Source organism: Amblyomma maculatum, unplaced genomic scaffold (assembly GCF_055883805.1).
Source record: "Amblyomma maculatum isolate TAMU_Amacu unplaced genomic scaffold, ASM5588380v1 scaffold_22, whole genome shotgun sequence".
NCBI classification, from domain to species: domain Eukaryota; kingdom Metazoa; phylum Arthropoda; class Arachnida; order Ixodida; family Ixodidae; genus Amblyomma; species Amblyomma maculatum.
Window position 1 is genome coordinate 219,028 of NW_028146747.1, and position 23,875 is coordinate 242,902.

General features: G+C 43.8%; 2 protein-coding genes across 2 annotated transcripts; one reads left to right on the plus strand and one right to left on the minus strand.

The window, feature by feature from the left end:
* Positions 1 to 1,727: 1,727 nt before the first annotated feature.
* On the minus strand, positions 1,728 to 3,255 carry LOC146171460 (uncharacterized). Its single transcript, XM_084586515.1, has one exon. It carries the CDS (start codon positions 3,253 to 3,255, stop codon positions 1,996 to 1,998), a length of 1,260 nt encoding a protein of 419 aa, XP_084442641.1. The 3' UTR covers positions 1,728 to 1,995.
* Positions 3,256 to 21,909: 18,654 nt separating this feature from the next.
* Positions 21,910 to 22,951, plus strand: LOC146171461 (uncharacterized). Its single transcript, XM_084586516.1, has 2 exons — positions 21,910 to 22,027; positions 22,647 to 22,951. Exons 1-2 carry the CDS (start codon positions 21,925 to 21,927, stop codon positions 22,895 to 22,897), a joined length of 354 nt encoding a protein of 117 aa, XP_084442642.1. The 5' UTR covers positions 21,910 to 21,924; the 3' UTR covers positions 22,898 to 22,951.
* The last annotated feature ends 924 nt before the right edge of the window (positions 22,952 to 23,875 follow it).

The window sequence follows — 23,875 nt, forward strand, 5'->3', positions numbered from 1 at the left end:
CTCATAATTTTTAGCATTGCATCTGTGGCAATCAGGCAGTACCCTTGAATGACCTAAATTAAAAAAAAAGCCGAAATAAATATTTGATTAAATGGTGAGTACTATTGCAAACTGAAGTGTTGCATGACCCACAAGTGTGTCATTACAGCAGTTCAGATCTTTCCTGGACACTGCAAACACATCTATTATACTGGGCACGGGGGTTTATGACCCTTTCAGGACCAAAAACTTATGGCCAAAGAAACTTGCATGACTACGATAACTTCATGAACACGTCATTTCCTGCCACAGCAATGTGTATGGTACAAAAGGAAATATGAGCCCTCTCAACTTTTTAAAGCGTGCAAATGAGACTGACAAAAATACACACTTGAAAAGAGTTCCTTCACGAGAGTTTCCTGTAGCGAAAAAGCAGTGGAAAAAAAAAAGCCTTAAGTATCCTGGGATACTGTCCAGCCAGGAACTTCATTAACCATGGTTGCTGATGGGGCTGTAGTCAAAAATGAATGCTGGTTTGGGAGTGTTACGACTATTCACAGCTTAGAGGAAGGAAGCTGACATTTCCACTTGACCATCATCAATGACCAGTTAACTTCACTTATCCTTTTGTGCACAATATGCTTTGTACGTGGAGCACGGAGCCAAACTGGTTGATGTCAGAGCACAGGACTTATTTGGCATGTGGTAATGTGATAAATGCCAAACCCCTCTATTTTTGAATCAATGTTATATTCTTATGATCAGTCGATTTTCCCTTTATTTGCAGAAGCCAGTGTTATTTTAATGTTATTCTTGCAGTTTTTAGGAATGAAATGCAATGTGTCACCCTATACATCTGCACTGCACTTTAGTTGTGAGAGCACATGCTGCCAGAAATGCCTGTAAATATCTGTATGTAATCTAGCATATAAAAGCCCTATCTTCAGTGAAAGTAACCTGTCATGAAAATGAAGTAATATATCAAACAGGTGAACAAATTTGTGATTTGTGAAGTTTAACATCTCAAAGGGACACTAGAGCTATGAGGTCTATTAAGTTACATCCTCCTATTACATTAATTTTTTGTAATAATGTCCATTGTGCACCACTTCATGCAGTTATGCCGCATATACCAATTTCTCTCACCCAAAACTTATCAATCCACATTAATATAGCCTTGTGTGCTCAATCCTTCATTGTTTTATTCTGTATGTCTATTTTATTAAATAGAATGAGAGATTTTGGTGGAAATGGGGAGCAGTCGAAGGCCCAACTGCAGCCCTGCCAGCACGTTTGGGTGGCTCTGAAAAGAGCCGTTATCTTCGAAGTCCAAGCTCCAATGTGAGGCTGTAAGAAATGATGATCTACAAGTTGCTGTCCTTGGCACCAATAACTGTGGCCTGCATCTGAATATGAGGCTGCAAGTCCGATTCTCAGCAGCATTTCGATGAAGGCAAAAGACACGGAGGCATACCATGCTGTTCCCTCTTGATAGAGGTACATATTTTTTCATGCTGAAATAACCATCTGACCCGCCGCAGTGACTTAATGGTTAGGGCGCTTGGCTGCTGAACCCAAGGAAGTGAGTTTTATCTTGCGGCCTTTTTTCAATGGACGCAAAAAGCAAGGAGCCCATGTAGTGTGTGATGTCAGTGCATATCAAAGAACCCCAAAGTGGAAGAGCTTCCCAGGCAATTCCTGTATGGTACCCGCCGGGATGGCGCAGTGGTTACGGCGCTTGACTACTGTTCCCAAGGATGCAGGATCGAATCTCGGTATCGGCGGCCGCTTTTCGATGGAGCCGAAAAGCAAGGCGTCCGTGTGCTGTGCGATGTCAGTGCACGTTAAAGAACGCCAGGTGGTCGAAATTTCCGGAGTTCTCCACTGTGGCGTCTCTCATAGCCTGAGTCGCTTTGGGACGTTAAACCCATAAACCAAAACAAACTTCCTCTATGGTGGTTCTCATAGCCTAAGTTGCTTTTGGGCATGAAAGCAAACCAACAGCAATAAGAGATTTCACTGCAAGTGGAGAAGAGGAAAAATAATGTGCCCTCGCTTGTATTTAAGCTTCAAGCATTGAACTTGGTTCCTGATATAAGAGAGAGGCCACATCTTAGCCTCTTGACTGAGAGCGCTGTAACGCCTTATGTGTAGCCGAGAGCTCTCAATTGGTGTTTTGAAGAAATCTCTGCCATTTGGCAAGATGCCAGCCTTGACATTATCTTCATGCACTTCAACAATGAGAACAGCACAGTTGTCTATTATGAAGCAGTCGCCCACTTTCACATGTCGGTCAACTCTTGTACAAGTCTGTGTGCACTCCCTTGCTTCTGACATTCTGCGGCTGAGCTGTGCCAGTGGCTTGTTCGTAGTTCTCAGCTTCTTCTTAACCTTTCCTAAGTAACTTTCGAAAGGAAAAGCACTGAAATCATCCACAGGCCCATGCTGAAGACACTGCTCTGCCAAGTGCACCAAACTGTGTACGTTGTACACCAGCTGCTTCACCCCATATAGTACACCGAACTGCTGAACAAAATACCTCAGCAAGTCCCGGGCAAAGCTGTTCAGAACTACATGGTATTCAGGTGCAGCGAGTATTCGCAAAGCCACATGTAACTGTAGGAAGTGTTCATACTTTTCTTTCGGCAGGAGAGATTTCAGAACAACAGGTCCTAGGTAGAGCAGAAATGTTCTGAATTCAGTCGCTTTCCAACGATCCAACTCCTCTGTTCCTCTGGGTTTTCGCTGGAAGGAACTTGGAAAAGCTTTAGCTGTTTCTCGCAACCTGTTGTTAAGTTCACTTCGCTCATCTCTGCTCAGTCGGGCAGCGTGCCCTTGCGAGACCCAATTTCTTAACAGCCGCCGCATTACACCCAGACAGACAAGGTGCATGTATTCCGTAGGAAAGCATGCCACCATATCAATATCCAACTTGGTGAAAGGGGAAACACCAGTGTGGTGCCGCTTATCTTCTTGTGCACGAAATGATACATCACTTCGCTGCGGTGCATGAAGGTCAGGAAATGTCAGCCTGTTTTCCACATAGCGACCCTTTTGGCTGCATCTTTCACAAGCATGGTAGCCTCCGTGTCCTATAATTGCCTTTACAAAGCTCCTTGCTGGGGCATCGCAGATCACAGCTGTCAGTGTCACAGTGGCACTAGTCCCTTTCACAAGTAAACCGCTGCTGCTCAGACTGTAGACTTCGTCTAGGAATGGAGCGAGAAATTGCTCCAGACAAGGTGGCTTCCCTGCACCACAGTACACAGTGACCATAAATGGTGCAGAGTTCTTGAAGTTCGTTATGCAGCAAAGTATTGGCCACAAACCAGTCTGGCTGCTTTTATACAACGGCAGGCCATCTATGTTAGCATGCAGCCTGATGTTCTCGGGCACAGGTCCTTGCCCAATCGCTTGCTGGATGCGTTTGGCAAGGCCGAAATGAGCAAATGTGTCATTCTGCTCCAGCTGTGATCTCCTTTGCGTCCGCAGCACGGTCCTTGCATCTTTTGGGAGCTCCGGAATCCCGCGACGACGGCAAAAGTCGAGCATATCATTAAGCAAAGCATGTGTGATGTTGTGCTTGTTAGCTATGACAGCCAACTCCTCAGTCGCCGAGAGACTATGAAGAAAATTTTCATCAGGCTGACCCACATTCTCAGCCGCTGGACTGCTAGATGTCTCATCAGTTGACTCTTCCGAGCTTGTGGCATGATCATTTCTTGAATGTTCTGCAGCATATGAATCATCCATAGAAAGGTCTGAGCTTGAAGCCTCATCACTTAGCCTGCTGGCTGTGCTCAATGTGCTGCTCCCTGATGCATTATCACACTCGCGCACAAATGGTGCTGGTGGATCTGCAGGTGGCCCGCTTCTACTGGTGCAAGCGTCGTCGGCGCAGACTCCGATTCTCCGACGCGTGGTTGCCTCGGACGGTGGCAGGGTGCGAACGTCGAGTAACGGTGCTTCACTCTGCGATTGTTTTCTGTCCCCGCGTTCTAAGCGTGACGACGCAGAATCGACCGGCCGCCCCGGAATACCGAGCTCTTGCAAGATCTCCCGGTATTCTTTCTCGACGATGCGGTACTTACGCCTTTTTGCGCTCATGACGAAACGCAACGCTCAGCGGTGAGAGACGAGGACCGAAACAGGTGCACAAAAAGACAACAGATGGATACGGGCCGCACCTCTACGCCACAAAAACACAGCGATGACAAGCGAGCGCGCGCTCGGAACCACGTTGGAAGAAAGAGGTGCTCCGAAGGCGCCGTGCGGAGCCGAAGCAGCCACTTAGTGTGGGCGCCAGTGCACTGAACTATGGTCACCATAACTGTACTGTTCCGCACGGAGCGGCCGCCAAGGGCAGTGCCGGTGCTGAGGGTCGCTCGTTTTGCTGGCGCTTCTAACTGGGCGAACCTGCCACAGGCGCTTCATTTCGACGCGTATGATGTTCGCTTGCATGAAACTACTACTTTCGCATTCCACTCAACAATTAGACCCCTAATTCTCGAAACAACTGTCTCCTTCGCGCTTGGCTAGATTTCAATGTATACTTTAACAGCTAGAGCAACTGCTTATATAACGGTACTGAGCTGAGAACATATAGAAGTTGCGGTTTGGCGCTGCTTTCACGCGTATATCGTGTTACGGCACATGTTAAATGGTGTAAAAATTGATTTCAGAGTTTTCGTTTGTGAAAAGCAGCATCCGTCTATACCAGGATACTTCTAAAACACCACGTAAGATACAAAAAAAGTATAAGCGATGAAGCGCAGGAAAACGACTGCGCATGTGATTGGTGTAAGCTTGGGATGCATATCAACTATCGGCAAGCACGTATGAGTATACATATACGCCGTAGGTATAAGCTGTCTACGAAACATCTGATGCCGATACAAAAAGTACAAGAAAGACTGTTGGCGGCGCACTATAACGGGATGGCACTTTAATTGCAAATCACTGTATGCGCTTCCGATGCCCCGCGCGCGCCAGGCGTCTTCTGCTCGAGCACAGACGTTTCCCATACAGGAATAGCAAATACAGTTTATTTGCGCAGAAGGCAGTGTGAAAATTTATACCAGCTCATAATTAGGTGTTTACATAACGAAAAGAAGCATATATCATGTTAGAGGTGCCTGAATGCTAACTGAGGTTACAAAATTTCAGCGCGCCTGCCGCTGCTCCGTCCACTGACTCTGGCGGCCTCTTCCGAGCACACCAGCCGAGCTTTTTCGCGGCCCAGGCTTCGAAGCACTACTCTCTTACACTATGCAAAGAACTTCCTCGATCCGGACGCATGGAGAGAGAGAGAGAGAAAGAAAAAGAAATACCCGGATGCAAGTTGTCACGAAAAAGCGCCAACACTGTGCAGAAGAAGAAAAAAAAAAGGCTTGCAAACAGTCAACAGTTGTCACGAAAGAAAGCCAACATTGTGCAGAAAAAAGTAAAATGATTTAACGTTACGAGCGGTACGTAAATTAGATATAGCCACAGCAATTTTACCCATGAGCATAAATAATGCATATTTCCTTTATAACATCCATTCGTTTACAACTTCATCTACTTCAGCACTACGGCATTAGGTAAACACGCGTGTGTTTGCTTTCGTAACTTGCAAAAAAAAAAAAAAACACGATGTGTAGCTCTTTAAAAAAAAATTGAAGTGCAGTAAGAACATAAAAACAAATCATGGTGCCGTTGTCAGCACTCAGCTTCAAAGAGCTGTTCTCCACTGCTTTACGGACTATCCCTGTAGGCATCCCTGGGCATCCCTTTAGCGCGCAAACCCGTTATCCCATTATTCCCCCGGTCATTTCGTGGTTCGTCTCCGTCGGCTACGGAAGCGCTTGCTTTGTTTTAGGCTGAACTTTGGCGTGGCGACTCGTCTGGGTGACCCACAGGAGCACGAAGGAACTTTTTACGTAAGTATGCATGTCGATCTTCATCCCCTTGCATATTAGTGGTCAATTAACAGCTAATTACTCGTGAACTTAATGCCACGAGAAACAATGAGCCCGACTCGCAAGTAGCCCTTATCTGTCCGTAGACACCATTGGTTGTATTTTGATTAACGCGTCTCTGTGCATCGCTTCTGAGAGGTTTCGTTTATATCGGGTGTGTGCATGGATATTATAACAAGCCTATAATTTTTGGCACTAAACGAATGTTATGCTACTACTGCTCGTCATGGTTGCGATGACAGGCAAGTGCGAAGTAGTCGACAGCTTTTCATCGCAATTTTCGCGTTTGTAACGCTAATCGCTATTTAATATATGCGCTGTCATAGAAACCAGCCTACATGTCTTGTGCTTGAATGACGAATGTTTCCACGGCAGTGCTTTGTTTCGTTGCGAGTCCTTGTATGATGAGACAAATGTGAGCAGAACAGATGAGCGAACACAATTCTTTTTCAGCGCTGCCAGAAGCAATGCAAAACCTGCCAGTTATCTGCTCCAGAAGGAGTTTATTTATTTATCTATTTATTTATTCGTTAATTTATTTATACAGGTGCCTGCAGCACCTCAAGGGCATTACTGCTGAAGTGGGGAGGGGAGGGGGAGGTGACAACTGGAAGAAAACATGTATTCAATAAACATGAAAAAAAAAACTTAACAGCACAGTACAGTTGCTAAAAGCAAGAAAGTAACTTTTTGTCCCCTCCCACTTAACTGAGTTTTCTATCGCAAACCACGGTAAAAATTTTCCCACTCGTTTCCTGCTGGCATCCTACTGGTTCCCAGTAGTATTAGAACCACCAGCAGCTACTAGTAACAGTAGCTGATGGAATGTGTAGCAGCTGGGTTTCTGTCGTGAGCTGCAGAAAGTCAGACTTTGGTGCATTGTTTTCATGGGGTCCTTTTGGCCTAGGAATCATGGTGCAGCAGCTACCTTGGGCCATACAACCGAAACAATGATGACGGCAGAGGTTTTATTTCATGAATCATGCTTTATTATTACTTATGCCTACATAAGCTCTGCAGTTCGCTTGGCCACCCCTTAGTTTGAGATTGTGGTACTACCGCAGGTGTGCTCCAGCTCCAAATCAGATGGCGCCATGAAGTTAGCTGCACAGAAAAGGACTTGTTCCGAAAAACATGCTAGCAACACCATGCTACTGTTATTTACATTTTGAAAGCAGCCACTCATGAACCACACATGTGGTGAGAATCCACACGGGATCAGGTCAAGTGTAGTACAGTCAAGTCTACTTATAACAGATGCACTTATAATGAACGCTCACTCGTTATGAACGAGGGTCGGGGTACCGTCAAAATATGCATTAGGGCTACGAAACTGTCTCAGATTAAATGAACAACCGTGACCATACCACTTTGTTACAATAAAAAGAAAGGGGAAGCCTGGTGACCCGCCACACCACTGCAGTTGAAAGACGCACGCTTGCTGCGAATGCGGAGAACAACGAGCACATCCCAGGTATTGGCGCATCTAGTGTCCACCTACCATAGGACAGGTTACAAGGTCTGTCGGTGCACGTGTACCCTGGATGGGTAAAGAACCTAATGTAAAAGCAAATGAGTGGCAATCACGTAAAAGGACCAGTCAAAAACCACCATCTCCGATTTGAGTTATGAATAATAGTCGAGGTATGCGGTGCTCGCCCACCAAGACCGGCGTGTGTGTCATTGACAGAGTCGAATCTCGAGCTTCTGCACTGCTGCCACGTGGAGGCGGCACACAAGAAAACAGATGTGTAGTATGTCCTGTGCACACATGCACTGTAGTAGCTTGGGCACTGCTATCTTGTGGAGAATCGAAGAGTTGGGGGGCAAACTACGAAATAGGATAAGCGCCTCATTAGCTATCGCTATTCCGCGTTCATCAAGCAGCTGGTCCGCAGACTGTTTCGGGCAGGAGCATATGATCACGCTGCAAAGCTTAGAAGGCAGCTTGATAGTGTCCGATTTGAATAAACAGATGTCCAAAAACGACTCTTGGAAAAAAAAACAAATGCCACTTTTGTAGAAGTTTGCATTCTTTTGGCTGAAATAAGGGGAGTCCACTTCACATGAACTTTGGATACAACGAACAACATCCGTGCGATTGTTATAAGTGGGCTTGACTGTATAATCACATAGCCTTTAATGAAAATTTTTCATGAATGGTGCTCCACCAGAACTTGAGAAAGGGTGAAGGTGGGTCACACATTGTGTGCACTAGTGCATATTGAACCTAAACCCACACATACCAACTGTGTTCACTCAACACTGAGAACACCATTTCTAGGAGCAGTGTAAGTACATGGCCTTAGCATGAGGCCGTAAGTGCTGGTGCTACCAGTGAGGTTACAGGTATACACACCGTTAGCCAGACCTGGCTGCTCAGTGCTGAATGCTTTTGTCTTGTATGGAATGCCACACAAGACACACCTATACGCTGCAGTAGCTATAGTAGTATCAAGACATCCAAAAACGAATATCATTGAAAGCTAGCCTACTTGGGCTTCGATTGGCATTACTGTAAACAGTGCAGTCAATAACCAAGTGATGAAGTGGGGCACTTGTGTGACACTGCAGCAAGTGTCGCAAGGATTATATTACCTAATTGCTTCTGAGAACAGCCCACATAGTATCGCAGTGTATGCAACAGATCGAGCATCCAAATGCTGCTACACAGTGTATGCCATTAAAATTATTGTGGTACACATTACCGGAAAGCTAGCAAGAGTTCACGGTCACCAGTACTCTGCAAGCAAGTCTGTAATAACCTTTCTGTACATTGGATTCAGGTGGCATCACAGACACCATGACCAAGTCCAAGACATAGCTTCCACAGCGCATGTCGAAACAGGCACCAATAAGCAGATTAGGGAAACATTCAGCTTTCCACCAAGCTTCTAGTTTCAAACGCAGTGCCTGATGCAATGTCCGTGCTGCCAATCTAAACAATAGATAACAAAGAAGCCAACAGACACAGAGGGAGGCATAGGAGAATGGTAAAAAAAAATCCCTTATGCTTTCCTTTGTTTCAATGGCTGTTGGCTCCTTTGTTGTCTGTCATAACGAAGCCCCTCCCTACATTACTTTGCAAATCTGAAACAAGTTACACAATAGTACACATTTCATTGAAGGTTATCACACCCGGAAGAGTTGCTTGTGATTAGCATCTAAAATTTTCATAAAAATATATTTTCAAAAAAAAACAACTTGTAACAATTTTTGATGTGAGAGTGCAGTTTAAGGTAGCAACACAACGAAAACAACAATGCTCTCATCATAACAAATTGCCATATGCAGAACAGCAACAGCAAAGCACTGAAGAAAAAAAAAGATTTTCTGGATTGTTTTAGATGTGCTACAATGACGTATTAACATAGAAGTATTCACAAAATCCCTTTGTCTGTGCTTTGCTCCGTTCTCGTCCTTGCCGCTCTGAGCGCAGTACTCCTTTTTGTACCAAGGTAAGCGGTGAAAATAAATTAAATATATCGACTATAGCATTAATATCAGCACTGCGCGTTCTGCCTCCCGCGAAACTGCCGGCGAAAGTAACTTTCCTCTGAGCATGCTGAGCTTTTTTCTCGCAAAGCTGCACTGCGATGTAGCTCCTCGAACTATAACCATAACCAGTAAAGGCAAGCATAACTTAGTTTTGAAAACGAACATCGTACTCTACTGCTACTGCGGCGTAGCGCATTAGCTCGGCCGGAGCTCCTGCTTTTTTTTTTTCTTTCTTGCCTGTTTATATATCTCCAGGCTTGCTTCGTAGTTTAAACGTAACTATTATAGTACCGCTTCACGGGCAGCACTAACTCCAGGCTTGCTTCGTAGTTTAAACGTAACTATTATAGTACCGCTTCACGGGCAGCACTAACAATCAGAGGCTTTTAAGGTCACGTTTTATTATTATTTTTTCTTTTTTTTTACTTGCGTACAAAAATACGGCCCATTTGGAATTACGGGGTCATACCACCTCAGTTCGGTAGTTCACTCCGTTTTCATCAGTAGTGGCCATCACTGCCGGACATGCTTGCGTTACTGTTGGTCTTCCCCAGTGTCATAAATTAGTCCTCGCAAATCTGCCAGGTAGCAACAATCCAATCGGACATGTGTTTTTACGGGTCACAGATAAGTCAAATATACTTAGGCAGAACTACGGGCCAACAAAAGGGATCACCTCACTTGGTAGTTCACTCGATTTTGATCAGCGGCGGTCATCATTGCCGGGCTTACGTGCCTGAGAACCGCTGTGCCCGTTTGCGTTGCTGTTTTCCATTCATTTAAATGAGTCTTAGCAAAACCGCCGGACCTGAGCCCTAACGCGTTACACAAGTCGTGAAGACCCACAACACGAGAGAGAAATAAGCTTTTACTCACAATTGCAGCGCGGTGCTAGGCCTTGTAGAAGAGTCGTTTTACATTTTTGCGTCTTGCCAGATTGTTATATCGCTCAAATTTACGTACAAATGCTCTAAAATAATTCATACCAAACATGTTAAAAGCGCAAAATACTCGCGGTGCATCGCGCTCGTAAACACGCATTGGTACACAGGCACGAACATCTGTCGCCAAATTCGGCACTCCCTCAAGATATTACACTGCGTAGACTTCAGGACAGCCACTTTTGGCTTGTGGAGGCTCAAGTGGCTCAAGCCTATGGCTCAAGCCGTAGGACGTGGTCATAGGTGCTAGAAACCTGCAATTGTCAAACTGTAATGCAAGAAATACGTGACATAATAAAAATTATTTACATTATTTAAAAAATAACTTCTTGTACATAATTGTATTCGTTGCACTTAGAGAGTTAATGCCGATTTGTCATAAGACGCGTGCGTCGTCTGCTGCGCTAGCAGACAGCAGAAGTAAACAGTAACGTGCACTATGCTATAATAAAGGAAATGTTTCTTCTAAATGATAAAACTTCTTGTGTCCCTGACGCTTGGAATACCTCATAGCGATATTCCACTATGTGGCTACTGCTCGAGAGAAAAAAAAAAACAGACATATGCTTAGCTTGTTTGGAAAATTGCCTGTTCTTCGATCGTCTACCGTTGTATTTCAGCCCACTATAATTCTTATAATGTAACCTAGACTTACCAGAACCATGTTTTAAATATTAGTACATAGTTTCCGTTCTTTTTTTTTTTTTTTTAGTGAAATGCGTAAAAATGCGGTATGTGTATGCAACAAGCTTTTGTATGGGACTGCATAAACTCAAATGCATGCTTTTGTACACCTTCAAGCCAACTGAAGATCGTCGGGTCGTCTGCTGGTTTCAGCAGACACCAGTAAAAACCAGTAGCTCCCAGCCAGCACGAAACGAGCAGGAAATTTTCACCTGATTTTCATGGTTAGGATACATGTGACATGAAATACTGGGTGAAAATCTCAAGCAATGTGTTTCCTGTCTCTCTTGCTCGTTTGGCCTTTTCTTGCATTTTGCTTTTTTTTTCATCCCCGTGCTCCTGGTAAAGTGCACTCAGTGCAATATTCAAGTTCTATGCTATGATGCTGGCTGTGATATGTGCATTTCGTTCGCATGACGACAGGCAGAAAGATTGCTTAAATAAATCCCAGATTGCAAGCACTTGTGACACACGTAACTGTCAACTTGCTTTTGATGAAAGTTCAGGAGAGTGGTGCGGCACAGAACGAGGTGGACGTGAGAGTAGCGACGTCAGTTGTAGAGGGGCACTATAGTTTATGGCTAGCCTAACAGGAGTACTTAGAGAATATCACAATAATTCTCTTGGCTGTAGGGCTTAGACACTGGGCTGCAAAAAGTTTTTTACACTTCTCTATTAATATTTTGTCCTGTTTTCTCCACGCAGCATGTCGAAACCATTCGCATTGGTGAAATTCCCAGATGAGGAGGACAGCTTGGCAGCTGTGCCGGTGGGCTGGCTTGATGGCGACAGCCATTGCTTCTGGCCTATGGCCAGCCCAACGGCAGTGATTCGCCTGGCAAAGAGCCAGGCTGATAGAAATGCCAGCGGGCACAAATGGACACGGTGCCCAGTGACAGTGGTTGCCTCTTGCCGTAAGTATAGTCACATTGTAGACTATGTAAAGATGATGATGATCTGGCTAGCAATCGTAAAGAGCTCTTTAAGAAATTCTTTGAGCCTTCAACTCTATGTGACTAAATTACGACTAAGAAGTTGTAATTTAGCAGCCACTTAGCCAGTTATCAAAAAACAAAGAGGAATGAACTGTTCTCTGTGAGCCGATCGAAGGCGACTTTTGAAACATACTAGTGCCTTATTCTTGAAGTCCTACAGTTTTCAGCGTAACTGCTGGAGTCAACATGCAAAATAATTACAGTTAAGACAGAAAAGTTTAATGCGGTTCAGTTTTTTTTTTCTTCCAGTTTTAAGTAAGCGTGCTGCAGCAGCTAAGCGTCAGGCACTTTGCTGCTGGGACGAGTCCCTGTGTTACGTGCATGCAGTGAAATGGAGCAGTGCAGAATGTGCTTGTGCAATATAGTATCAGTGCTTGTTAAACTATCCCACTTGATGTAAATTAGTGTTCTTTCCCAATGTTGTCCTTCTGTGCAAGCATTGACCTTGATGCCTCTTTTACACTACACGAGCTTGAAGCTGCACTTCTTGCTAACGCCACTCGGTCGGCTCCTGGTGAAGATGGAATCACTTGCTCTGCTAACGCAAAAGATAACGCAAAAGAGTACCTTCTCAACCTCTATAACACCGCCTGGGAAGAAGGCTCTCTGCCATCTCCTCCGTAGCCATGTGTTGCATAGCTTTAAACCCTAGAAATTGGAAACACGTTTTAATTGTAAATATAAAAGAATGCCTCTGCCACATGAGTGTTTCAATGGCATTCAAACATGGATGGAGTCTGTTGGCGGAACTGACTGGTGACTGCAGTTACAAGGGCAGCTGAACAGGCGTCAATTCGGCAAAGTAGCCTAGAACTTCTTTTACATACAGCAGTATCATGCACTTTCGGATGTGTATGTGTTATGGCCAAGCGTTGAGGAATGATATCAATGAAATTTATAAAGAAGGGCAGGTCGTTCAACCAATTGCATGTTCGTGCTTCTATGGAAGTCTATGATCCTACTTCCAAGTTTCGATGACCGGGGTTGTTGCATATTTTAAAAAATGCGATATGTAATTGTGATCAGGAAGCCCCTTCCATTAAGAGTGACCGCCATAATTAAATGCTCATAAGATGTCATGACAGACAGCAGAGCGTCAGCAATGAGGTAATATGTCAAAGAACAGATTTCTTTTATTTTTATACATGACTAGCCATATTAGCAGTGTGCATCTTAGGGGAGTGCTTGACGAACATTGCTACCAAGCAAACAATAAATGTAATATGTGTTTTTGCCGGCATAAAGGCATGATCAGTTGGGCTGGGCAATAGATGTCTTACATATAGCTTATTATGCGCCAATTGCCGCGTCATACCGGCAGCTACAGCAGCACTATCAGCAGTCTAGTGCTTTCAGACCCGCAATGCCAATGAAGCTGATCAGCAGATGGTTGCTTGATCTGTCATAGGCTGATCGAAAACCACTTCGTTGAGGCAATGGCCTAAGTAGTTGCACTTGTCTGTGCCTTAACCATTTAAGAAAATGAAATAAACAGCACTTCAATGTTCAAACTTTAACGTTTATGAGCAGTGAGCTATGCCAGAAATTTCAGTCAACATGGCCAGTTCTACAACAGGTAAACCTAGCAAAACATTGAGTTGGCCATGCTAGTTGGCACAGCTATACCAACTAGCTGTATACCAACCTATGGTCATGATACTACAGCGTAAGAAAAGAAAGAGGGATCACAGAAAGGAAAACACGGGACAAGCGCTGACTTACAATTAAGGGTTTTCTTTACCAATGATTTAGTATATAAAGAAACACTCAAAGGTGTGAAAGTGTTGATGCAGATAAACCATATAACACAACACTAAAGCCCACTCAGATATGTATGCAACCTCCAAGCATTCTCAAGAAAGGCAATCTCCCTGTCACTTAGAAAACTTTTTTTGCCTACGCAGTTATCTTGGTCCAATATATAAATCCTCAACTAGTTCCAGTGTTGTCTAATCATCATGGGCGTAGTGCAGGTGTAGTACAAATTTCATTCATTTCATATTAATTCTTTGCAGGTTCTTACAAGAGCGCCGAAAAAAAGATGCGAAAATATGAATTCACATCTGCTGTGGAGACGTCGGCAGTTTCTGGTAATTATAATTCCTGGAGTTATAATTAACAAAAAATTATTTGCATACTGAAGATGATATTAATGTGCAATTCTTTCTTTAGGAAACGAGGGCCATGAAGATTTGCCCGTGGAAGTGGAGCTGCCATCACCTCGTATGTTATGAATTGTCATCGACATTTAATCTATAAGCTTGATTTTAGTTCAGATTGTGAATATATGGCAGTAGGTGCTTGCAAGAGCTGCAAAAAAAAAACTGTAGCTCATTGCACTCTCAGAGAAATAGAACACATTTACCGTATATTCTCATGTCAGTATACAGATGTCAGTAACCATTTCTTGGCAAACTGCCAGTTGCCCGCAGTTCTAGGGTAATTTTAGTTTACTCAAGAGGTAAAGATGCAGTGTTGAAATTTCTAGTAGACTGCTTGAAATTGGAATGATTAAATTTCTTGAGTTAGGCAAGCATGGCCAGATGTACACGTGTCACATGCTCATTTAGTATTGAGTGATTTTGGCTCCTTGAATAAGGAAAAAATAGTAATATCTTGTTAATTTGGCCTTCAAGGGATCAAGAAAAATATTCAAATTATTGAATGATACTATATACTGCCAAAAACCTCCTGCATCACAGTAGTTTTATGTGATGAATGCCAGAAATATGGTTGTCTGTACTTGAGAGGTAAAAACTTATTAACATTGATCATTTTCCATGGCTACATCAAGTACTTTGCTTTGTGCACAATGTCAGGAGTGTTGAACAATTGCTATAATATGATGCCTGCATAGCCCTTTTCACAGTGCAGTACAGTAGCAGTAATGCCTCTTCACAAATGGCACTGCTGTGTTTCAAAAATGCTTGCATGGACCATGGCTCTTGATGGCAGCGGCAGAATGTTGTGAATTTAACAAAAGTGAAACAGTGCTGCTGGGATATATTTGACAGACGGGGGACTTTTTATCCTAGTCACTCTTCTGCTATAGTGTGCATGATTGATGCGTGTGCACGGGCGCCACTGTTCCATGCGACTCAAGCTGAGAGGTCTATTTTGGGAATTGCTGTCTTTCTGGGTTGCATAAATTAACACAACTTGGGGTTTGAAATAGGTGCCTTTTACTGTTACCTGGCAAAGAATGGTCAAACAAAACACCATCTCACTTTAATCTGGACAGTATGAAGGAGCACTGAACAGGGTAAATGGGGTGCACCTCAGTTTGCAGGTCGAGCCAACGTTTCGACAAGAGAATTTGTCTCCGCCTAGACGAAGACAAGTCCACTTATCGAAACGTTGGATCGACCTGCGAACTGAGGCGTACTCCACTTACCCTTGTTCAGTGCTCGTTCATACCGTGTAAACCATCTTCTTCCTCTCGTTCTACCTTTAATCTGGACAGTTTGTTTATTATTTTTTGTGCCTCCTGCATTACCACTAATGATGTTCGTGTTCCAGCACCTCTGAATGAAGGCGCTGAAGTGCCAGCAGTGGCACTTTCTGAAGCTGTCGGCAGGGAAAGTGCAGCCCTGAGCTCCGAGGAGGCTGCCAATGAAAGTGGGACTGTTGAAGGTGAAATTTTCACTTTGTTTTCTTTTTTAATGTAAAATAACCTAGAGCAAAAAAACAGGAATGCTAGCCAAACATGGGGACAATGTGAGAGGATGGGACAAATGTTTGTCCGGTCTTACCAATTTTTCCCTGTCTGATTTTCACTCCTATTTCTCTGCTATCAAGTAATGCTCTCAGCTAGAGGTTAGACCTGTTTAGCCTTAAAAAAAAGCAGCAAATTTTATTTTCCTCAGTATATCCTATGCTAGTGAACTGAAGTTGGCATTGCCAGAAATATCTAGAGAATAAATATTTAGGAAGGTATTACACGGAGTTCACGATCAGACTGAAATTATGTTCTATGAAAGTGATAACTCTGAAAATGTTTACTGGTATTCTTCAAAGACAGTCCCTACTGAACCAAAGTAATGCTAAAACATACAACCTAGTATTTCGATTCGCTTTCAGCTTTTGTCATTCATACTGCACTGGCTGCTGTAGTTAGTAACTTTTGTTGTCATCTTTTGGATCCTGGCATTGCTGCTGTCTCTCTCTGCCTACGATCACCAGAAAGCCATCACATTTAATGTACTGCGTGCAGTGGTCCCATGTTCTGTGCTTTTTCTTCTTGCAGAATAATTTATTCACTTCCAGGGGCATTCAGGTCAAAAGGGCTCATATTTTAACTTTTGTTGTCTTTGATAGTATCTTAAAAGTTCATTAGCTGGAAGCGAATGCAGTGCCTCAGATGGAGTGTAAAATGTGGAAGAAAATTAATTTGGACATCATGCAGCCCCTGTGCACTCCCTTATAAGGTACCCAAAACCAACAGGGTGGCACGCTCTGATTTAGGAAAGATCTCAGCAGTCTAACCACCTTCTGCAGCATCCGCTGCCATTCATCTTTTCTTGCATACAGCAAGATTTATGTGTGATAAGCAATAATTACGACCTTTTTTATTTCTCAAACATTCGCCTGTGCCTAGCAAGAAATGTCAGTTGGTCGGCAAAAAACAGCCCGCTTTATAGAGATGGTGCCACATTTTCTGACTTAAAATTCCATTTTTATTTGCATACTTCAACTTAAAGTGGCAATAAGCTGAACAGTGTTTACCACAAAATGCTTTCATTTAGTGCACACAAAAATGCTTGCACTATTTATTCTAATACTCTCAGAGCGTCTCACATAGGACTGTATGCCATGTATGACGTCATGTTTATCTTGCTGACAGATGCCAACAATGAGTCACTAGATGATCATGTTTGACATATATGCTGGCAAAAGTTTGCTGTTTGAAAGAGGCAGTTGTTTCAAGCTGATTTTCCAGCGAGTTAGCTTGTGGATTAATATTTGGGCATCGTTTGAGGCATATGTCTGCTTTATGCCATTGTGATGGAATACTTCATTTAAATGTTGCCAGCATATTCGTGGAACAGGAGATATTAAAAGGGAGTCTTCGCAAATCCCAGTTGGCATGCAATATATTTGCCCCCCCCCACCTCCTTCTCAAATTGCTATCATCTGGTGTTGCTTGATCATGAACCCACCCTGGTTTTTTTTGTTGTTTAGTTCACTTTTGTAAGCACTTGTTTGTATTCTTGCTTTTGGCAACTACCTTTTTATTCAATGCCTACCTCTCACTTATACTGGAAACTATAAGCAAAATCCAGATGGCAAAACTAGAAACAGTAAACTAGTCACAAGACCAGCACTACATTCAATTCTCGTGTCCAACCCAGCTGGACTGTGCATAGAATCACGCAGCAGCTCACAGGTTATTGGCTGCCCCCTGCTTCGGCATCAGTGCGGCATAGGCATACTTTTGCTCTTTGGCAGTAGAAGCTCGTGGAACCCCTGAGCTCTGCAGAACCCAGTTTGAGAACCCCTGATTAGTGCATAAACAAAAAGAAAGCCTAGGAGTGGTACCTTGCAGCTTGCGCAGTTACTTTGTAAAAGGTATGCAAAACAAGATTACCTGCTTAGAGGTCTGATCAGAACTAAATTTTCTGTTTAGTGATATTGCAGATGACTATAGTGTAGCTCCTAGCATTTGAAACATGTTACTGTGCATCACCCTTTATGCACTGCATTTTGCATTGGAATGTGATGAATTACTGTGGCAAATTTTTCTTAGCGTTCCTTTTTCAGAATTCTGTGTTGTTCCTTTTTGTCATAAGCAATAGGCAACTGTGTGCAGTGTCTGCAGTTCGATAGTGCAGAGATGTATGAAGAAAGCCTATCTGAAATATTGAACATAATATAGGGGTGCCAGCGGAAACACAAAGATGCATACACAAGAACGAAGAGGTAGCTACAGCACAAAAACACACATCTGACGCATGCGCATCTGCGGTGGTGCTGCAGATGCGCATGTGTCGGATGTGTATTTTTGTGCGGCAATGCTTCTTCAATAAACCACAGTTGATAGTCCAGCATCCGTCTGTAGCTACCTCTTCGTTCTTGTGTACGCACCTTTGTGTTTCCGCTGGCACCCCTGTAATTATGTTCAACATGCACCAACTGGCCCAAGAGCTAATGTTATTGTATCTTATATATTTCCTGTATTTATTTACGTCCACATGGTGGTGGGCTCATCTTGGATTTAATCTTTACTTTGTCCTCTGATGTGGAACTTGACACATGATTCACCTTTTTGTTGCATTTTGTTTATCAGCCAAGGACAACAGTGCAATAGAGATCTTTGCTGCAGCAAGTGTAATGCATTAGCTCCCAAAAGTACTTGTAGTTACACAGAACAGACTCCTACCTCCAGAATTTTTTTAATATCATCTTGCCATGAAAAACACTTTTCAAATGATGCAAAGCTAAATTACAGGCGAAGGCCTGCTCTGCTTCCTGACTCCCTATTAGCATGTGCTTCTCATGAGAGTAGAAGAATACATTAATCCTTTCTGCAATGCAGTAGCAGTGGAAATGCTTCTGAAGTGCCATAACCATTGGCAGAAGCCCAGACTGAGGAGGCATTTGCAGAACAATATCGCAGCTCTTTTGCTATCTGTCACACGTAGAGGAGCTCTGTTTGACCTAAGTGTTCATCAGTGTGATGACATTTATAACTTTTACATTAGGCTGGCAAGGAATAGATGCATGTGTTACGAGTGTCTCTGTGAAAGCTGTAGAAAGTTAGGAGCATAAGCAGCATGTTGCTTCTTGCTGTTTACACTCATACTGTTTTATTGGTGCCTAGGGCATAAGTGATGCTATCGGCCTTAGGAAGCTGTACTCTCACTGAATTTATTATTAATTGCTTCAATTACAGCTGCAGTGCTCAGGGTGCTGAGGATTTTGCTTGAGGTCCGACAGCAGCAGCGGGAGCTGATCCAGCGCGTGCAGCGCATTGAAGATAGCCTGCTGCTGCGGTCGGACCGAGAGCCAGGCCCAGGCACTGCGCAGCCAGTCTCACCACCAGCACCTCCTCCCGCCCTTGCTCTGCCCGCCTACACTACAGATGAGCTGGAGGCAGCCGACGCTGCCTTGCAGGATGATGGTGTGGCAGCTGCACTGGTAATCTAATGCTTTTAAATAACTCTTAACTGAGAAAAATGAGTACCTAGTCAGGGTTTGCAATATAAAGTAATTCAGATGTTTGTGAAAAAGGTGCATGCCATGCTCTGTGGATAACATGCTCATCATATTCATAATTCTTACTGATTTGCTTGAGTATGTTGTCACTTCTGCATGTTTTATTAATGTAAATATCTTGTGCATGAAAGCTGCATATACAGATTACTGGGTGCTTCAGTGAACATTTTCAAAAATTCTGAATAAGGGGAGGCTAGAAAAAATAGATTGTAGGAACGCATTTCCTGATGCAACAGGCACAATGTGCGGCTAAACTTTAGTAATTACATGGTTAACTAAACTCAGTTATTAAATCTTTAATTTAATTGCGATTTGGTGGTTAGTGGCAGTGGGGAGTTCAATTCCATCAATCGTGCCATACTTTTTTTCAATAAACAAGTTTCAAAAGCACTGCAGCATGAGGAAATTACACACTTTTTCACTTGAAAATGGAAATTATTGTAAGAGGCGTGGAAGCTCAGTGAGGATGGCAACGTTTGCTGAGGCTTGTTGCAGTGACCATGGCACTAAATTCGAACTGTGCTTTATTTCTCTTTATTGCTCTAAGAAAGTAACGTCTACACATTTGGCTATTACTGTCCTTTTCTTTCCATGTAAATCTGATGCAAAAGTGCTTGCAGTTTCAACTGAGCACTGCAACATGTCCGCAGTGGGTGTCACATCTGCAGCGACACTCCTGCATGTCTAATGCATAAAGTTTCAGTTTTGCTTCAGGAAGCATTACAATTGCTCGTGCTGCAGGGCTTTTGGCAATTACATTTTCATTTCAGGAATTGATACTACTACATGGTCTTGTATATGGTCTCAAACCGCTTTTGACACTATACCACCAAACTGTGCAACAACACTGATGTTTGGGCCCGTTGATGTTGATTCATCAACGTATAGTGCTCACAGCACGAAAAAAATGAGGACATGAAGAAACACACAACAGGACGAACTTCCAACTAAATTTTATATAAAATAAAAACAAGCTTAAGTATGGTGCTGTTATTGCCATGTGGTAGTCAACCGTGTTTGTCCTGAAAGGCCATTTCATTATCATACAGAAACAATGAGGGGGGCTGACACATTGATCTCCCGCTTTTCTGATATGATATACCTCAACAATATCTCTTTCAGTCTGATCTTTCTCGCACCCAAGAAACTTGGTTTTTCGAAAAATTAGCTTACACTTACAGTTTCTGCATTCAGTGGCAAGATTACTCCCTTTACCGTCTTTGACTTAATCATATTGCTCCCTGGCTCTCTCATTAAAACAGTGTCCTGTTTGACCAATGTAAACTCTATTACAAGTGAGTGGAACACTGTAAACTACCTTTGTAGTGCACCGGGTGAACCAGAGTTGGTGCTTGATACTACAATGCGGCTTTTGCTCTTTCATCATCATTGGACAAATTTTTTAGAGCTTACTTGATGCAGAGAAGAGCATGTTTACATTGTATCTTTTTGCAACCTTCTTAAATTATGGGATACTTTGCGAATGCACGGAATGACTTGTGTTGTCAGCCTCTGATCTTGCTTATCTTGCTTTTTACTGATCTTTTTCTTTTTTAGCAGGCTGTCTGCAACTGCTAAGTATCTGGAGGATAGCCGGACATGTGCAAACGCTATGCTTGTATTTTAACGCTCTGAGATATTTGATGACAACATGATTTTTCCAACGTGTAATTGAGGCAATTCATGGCAACTGCTCATTTTACTACCTTCCAATGAGCACTACTATAGGGGAGGAGTGCCTTTTGTGATCTAGGATTATACATCCAACATATGTGCCCTTTCAAAATTGAAATTCTTAGGTCACGGAACTGTATGCTGTCTTCATGTGGGAGCTCATGCACAGCCCATGAGTTCACAGCCCTGTGTTTTGTTTATGTTGTGGTGTCAAGTCCTTGTTTTCGAGCTGTTTTTTATCCCCACTTTTTCCTCTCTTGCCCATATCATGCTTTCTTTCATTACTTGATCTGCTGCCAAAAACAGGAATGTTAAGACTGCTTAAAGAAAAGTGGTTGCTAGGCATGCAGCTTTACTCATGTGCTTGGGGTACATAATATTAGATCATGCTCAGTTTCGGGATAATGGGCCCCGTGGCAGCGGCTCAGTCATTCAACTGCTGAACCCAAAAAGAGTTCAAACCTGGCTGCAGCAATCACTTTTCCATGGAGGTGAAAAGCAAGGTGCACGTGTGCTGTGCGATGTCAGTGCACGTTAAGGATTCCAGATGGTTAAAATTTGCAAACCCCTCTTCTACAGCATGCTCTTAGCCCGAATTCCTTAGGGACTGCAGCCCAAATACATCCAGCACACATATCTGCTAAAAGCCTCAAGTTATAACATGATAAGAGCGACCACTTTTGCTCAGCACCTAAATTTGTCTGCTCCTAGCAAATTAGAAAAAAAAAATGTCTTTGTTTGCAGTGGTAGAGAGCTGTTGCATCATACAAGAATGATGCATTAAATAGCAGGCACAATTGTATGAGCTGCTGACAATTGGTCACACAGTTATCTCAGTTATTCTATTCAGAAATAAACTAACAGTACTTGTTATTTTATGTCTAATAGCATTTGCGCAACTATGATTTTCTTTCTTTTCAGTGACAGCAGCTGCTCCGCCTGGGGGGAAAAGGGCTAAAGGAGGTGGCGGCCAACGCCATGACGGCCATCATGGGGGTGTCCGTACAACGCCTGTACAGTCTGCACGGCCGGAAAGGAAAACTTTCCTTTATCGGCCTTAGATTGTGCAGCGTGGTCACAGGTATATTTTTTATTAATTACAGTAGCTTTTAATTTTAAAACATGAGCGAAAGCACATGTAACAGGCTTTGCTGCACTTTGTTTCCATCTGTAAAATCTGTTACCACTTTACCCAGCTTACGACTTCTTTTTTATAACAGATGAATATTTTGTTACTGCAATTGTTTGCGGGGCTGGTTGCAGTTTTCCTCAGTGGGCATCTAAAGAATGAACAGCAGATGTATTTTGAAAAAGCCCTCAAACCAGTCAAGTCCATCTTTTCTCGCAGCATTGCAGTCATGTTGCACTGGCCAGCTATTTGTGTTCCCCCTCTAGTCCTTGAAAGGTGGACCATAGTGTCATAGTAGCTATATACAGTTGGTTAGAAGAGCTTTCTTGCGAGAGCTTTTTCTAAAGTTGCATTTGGTTGCCTATAGTCCTTGAATTATGAGGCCCATTCCGTGTAACATTTACTTGTGTGTTCTCTTCTGTTTTTTTCAATAAAACTTGTTGCTGGGCTGGTTCGTCGTCCTTTTGCGCTACCTTTTATTCTTCTGTTCTTCTTTCAGTGAAATAAGCTTGATTTCTGTGAGCCAACAAAGTGTTCCTGTTGGCCTAAAATGTCCATTTATCTTGTGCAGATGTCATCTGCCAAAAGACAGGCGTGGATGTTGCTGAAGCGCACGGCTTCATTAAGAAGTGGTTGCCAGGGTCAGTGGACCGTGGTGGCGGTAGAAAGCGGCGCTTTGCCGAAACACTAAATACAAGTTCTGCCGCCAGCCTGGCAACCACACCGAACCCCTGTGCTTCGGCGACGTCCAGTACGGCACCCTCACTGCCTCACCCGGCCCACACCTCCAGTGCTGCCCTGCAGGGCCCTGCTGGCACCTGAGGCTGCTCATGAGTTGCCTCTACCCGGTGTGCCAGCGCTCTTCTTGGTGTTCTACCGCTCCTCCTCCCATCCGTGACCACCAAAACGACTCATATGGCCCTGCTCCCCTAGCTCGTTCCCACTACAGGGCGCCACCTCCTCCGCAACAACCCCAGCGGCTGGACTTTGCTGATCGCTGCGATCCTGTTACCGAGGGCTATTATTTGGACCGTGCTCGTGAACCACCCGTCTGTTACCGCTGTGGTATGCTTGGCCACATATCCAGATTCTGCCGCCGCCGGTACCCGCCACCACGCTACCAGTGCCAATGGACAAATCGCCGTTCTACTGTGAGCCCAGAAGTCCATGACCCGACCTATCCCCCTCCTTCGGGCTCCTACCGCTACGTACCACCACGCAACGACTCGCCAGTTTCTGATCGCAGCCTGACTCCTCCTGCCCGCCGCTCCCGACAATCGCCTTCTCCCCGCCGTTCTTCTCCGCCACCGGGAAACTAGCGTGTGCGGCCGATGGAGGTGCGGTCGCCAGGTCATCGATATTGCCAATTCCTCTACCGGTCGTTATGCTGAAGAACCGCTTGGAAGTGTCAGTGGATGGTGTTTGTGTTATGGCCTTAGTGGATACTGGTGCTACAGTTTCCGTGATGAGCTTAGATTTTAAGAACCGTCTCGGCCGCAAAATTATGTTTGGCTGGGATAGAACTGTCATATTTCGAGGTGTAGGGGGAGAATCGTTGGTTCCGCTTGGTATTTGTTATGTAAATGTAGCGATGGCTGGACACGAGTTTAGAACTGAATTTACGGTGCTCCCTCGCTTTACGCACGACGTTATTCTAGGAGTTGACTTTTTACTGCAGTGTGGCGCAACTCTCGACTTCAACAGTGGCGAGATATCAATAAGCCCCAGCCTTCGATCGGCCCTCATAGAAGAATCGCCGCGGGCGGTCCAAGTGTTTTCTGTCTTCGAAGATACCGTAGT